General features: G+C 36.3%; 1 protein-coding gene across 1 annotated transcript; it reads right to left on the bottom strand.

Annotated features, from left to right (window-relative positions):
* Nucleotides 1-562: 562 nt before the first annotated feature.
* On the bottom strand, nt 563-2,033 carry LOC143890882 (protein CURLY FLAG LEAF 1-like). Its single transcript, XM_077395565.1, has 2 exons — nt 1,724-2,033; nt 563-1,091 (listed from the first exon to the last, which is right to left on the bottom strand). The coding sequence occupies exons 1-2, from the start codon at nt 1,928-1,930 to the stop codon at nt 792-794; spliced, it is 507 nt and encodes a 168-aa protein (XP_077251680.1). The 5' UTR covers nt 1,931-2,033; the 3' UTR covers nt 563-791.

Consider the following 2,033-nt stretch of genomic DNA (forward strand, 5'->3'; position numbering starts at 1 on the left):
AACCCTCTTCGGATCGTGAGCAAGACATAGGTGCGTCCAATCCGAAAAGAATCTTCTTCTTTTTACCCACCCCACTTTGTTAGAGTGTGACTAATTCCCTCCGGATGCGCGCAATCACCCGTAATCCACGCACATCGGATAAGCCCAGGGGGATTCGAACTCTCGTATCTGGGGAGCATACCCAAGACTTTAAGCCAAAGAGCCACACCTGTTCGGGTCAATCCGTAGGGTTATTGCCAACAATCGGGTCCACCAACAAAGGGTCAGGATTATGCAGATGTGATGTGGTGGGCCCATGTCCGGTCTAAAATATTCCCTGCTATGGTATAAAGACTGTATTTGTACTGTCTAGATTCCATAGTTGGCATCCTAAAACAAAAACTTACAATAAACGATCTCTTTCCTTTCTTTATCATTTTTTAAGAACCAGACCAAGGAAGTGGAGAATATAATCAAAGTAGTAGAATAATAAAAAAACAAACATACGAGGACAATAAAATAAATAAAATACAAGAAATTAAAAAAAAAAAAAAAAAAAGAGATAAGAATGAAACCCACAACAAGTCCCAATCATACCGATTTTATTCATATCTTTCCCTTCTCATTGACCTCTCAAGAGCTTCATCTCAAGCTCTAATGGCGCCATAGTAAAAAAAAGAAAAACCCTAAGAAGAATAAAACAAGAAAAAAAAAATTAGAAACACAGACCCATTTTGTCTTTTACTTTCCACCAACCCACCAAAGAAGAAAACCCTAAAACCAGAGGAGGGAAATAATATTAAAAAAAAAGTTCAAAGACAACCATTTTCTGGTCGATCAAAATGAAGAATCAGACCATTGCATTTTGGGCATTCTACAACCCTTTTTGGTAACATGAAATACATTAAACAGATCTTGCAACCAGCAACGACAAGGATTTGATCTTCGTAGCGAAAATCGTTACTTGAAGGAGATGAAGAAGATGAAGATCCATCACTATCTTCATAACTATCTTCTTCTGAGTAATAATTTCCCTCAAATTCCATTACCTTTCTTGGATCTTCTTTTGCTTTTGCACCATTCTTCCAATTTACATAGTAAATCTCCCCCGTCTGCATATCACTCACCATGAAATAACAACTCAACAAATCAACAAAATTGTTAGGAAATGAGTGTTAGTTTATTTCTTGGACTACTACTGACTCAAGAATCTTAAAGAAACATGAGCAAACATGTAACAATTCGTGAAGAATAAAAAGAAGAAATTTAGACTTTGTAAAAATGCATAACTATTAGTGACTCAAGAATAGTCTGATAACAAAAAAATAGACCCTTGCAAACATTTAATGGAGAAACAAAAAAAGAATGAAATTATCCCTAAGGTAAAGAAATAGTTGCAAACATTCAACAATCCATGAAGAAAAAAGAAGAAGAAGATGTTATTTTTTTTCTTCTTTGGTGAAAACCATACAAAAATTATGAATAAAAAGGTCCCAAAAAAGTAAATGACACAAAGTTTGAAGAACATCCCAAAAAAAAAGCTTATTAGCTTTCTCCCATCTTGCCCATTTTCATGGGTTTTTTTTTCTAGTAAAGGAGAAAGAGAGTTAAGAATGCAAGACAAAAGAGAAATAGCAATGATTTTGTCATGGGTTTTAATGTTTGAACACATTCTAACACTCAAAAAAGAGAGAGAGAAAAAACCCAAACGGAGTGCATTTATTTTGGGGGTGTTTTGGGTAACCTGTAAATCTAGTCTTTGTTCCCATTGATAAGGAAGAGAGATTTCTGAATTGAGCTCTAAGTTGCCAAGTATGTTTGGATGATTTTCCGGCGGTCGGGAGTCGTCGGAAGAAGCATCTCCTGTGCCATAAACGGTGTGGCTGAGTGAGCAGTTCTGAAGGGATCTCTCTAAAGAGGCTGTAATGGCCTCCATGTTTGGGGCACTCATTGAAACAGGAAAAAAAAGAAACAAAAAGGAGATAGAAAGAAAGAAAGAGAAAGAGAAAGAGAGAAAGACAGAGGGGGAAATGGGTGAGGGTTTTTAAAGAGCA

The sequence above is a fragment of the Tasmannia lanceolata genome, unplaced genomic scaffold (assembly GCF_043159265.1).
Source record: "Tasmannia lanceolata isolate RefF3 unplaced genomic scaffold, GAP_Taslan_0.1 ptg000013l, whole genome shotgun sequence".
In the NCBI taxonomy this organism is placed as follows: Eukaryota; Viridiplantae; Streptophyta; class Magnoliopsida; order Canellales; family Winteraceae; genus Tasmannia; species Tasmannia lanceolata.

What these genes read in the sequence shown, in the direction of transcription:
- LOC143890882 (XM_077395565.1), bottom strand. Translation starts at nt 1,930, where the DNA reads ATGAGTGCCCCAAACATGGAGGCCATTACAGCCTCTTTAGAGAGATCC. An exon ending in AACAAAGACTAGATTTACAG is followed by an intron (nt 1,092 to 1,723) that starts GTTACCCAAAAC and finishes AGTGATATGCAG; the next exon opens with ACGGGGGAGATTTACTATGT.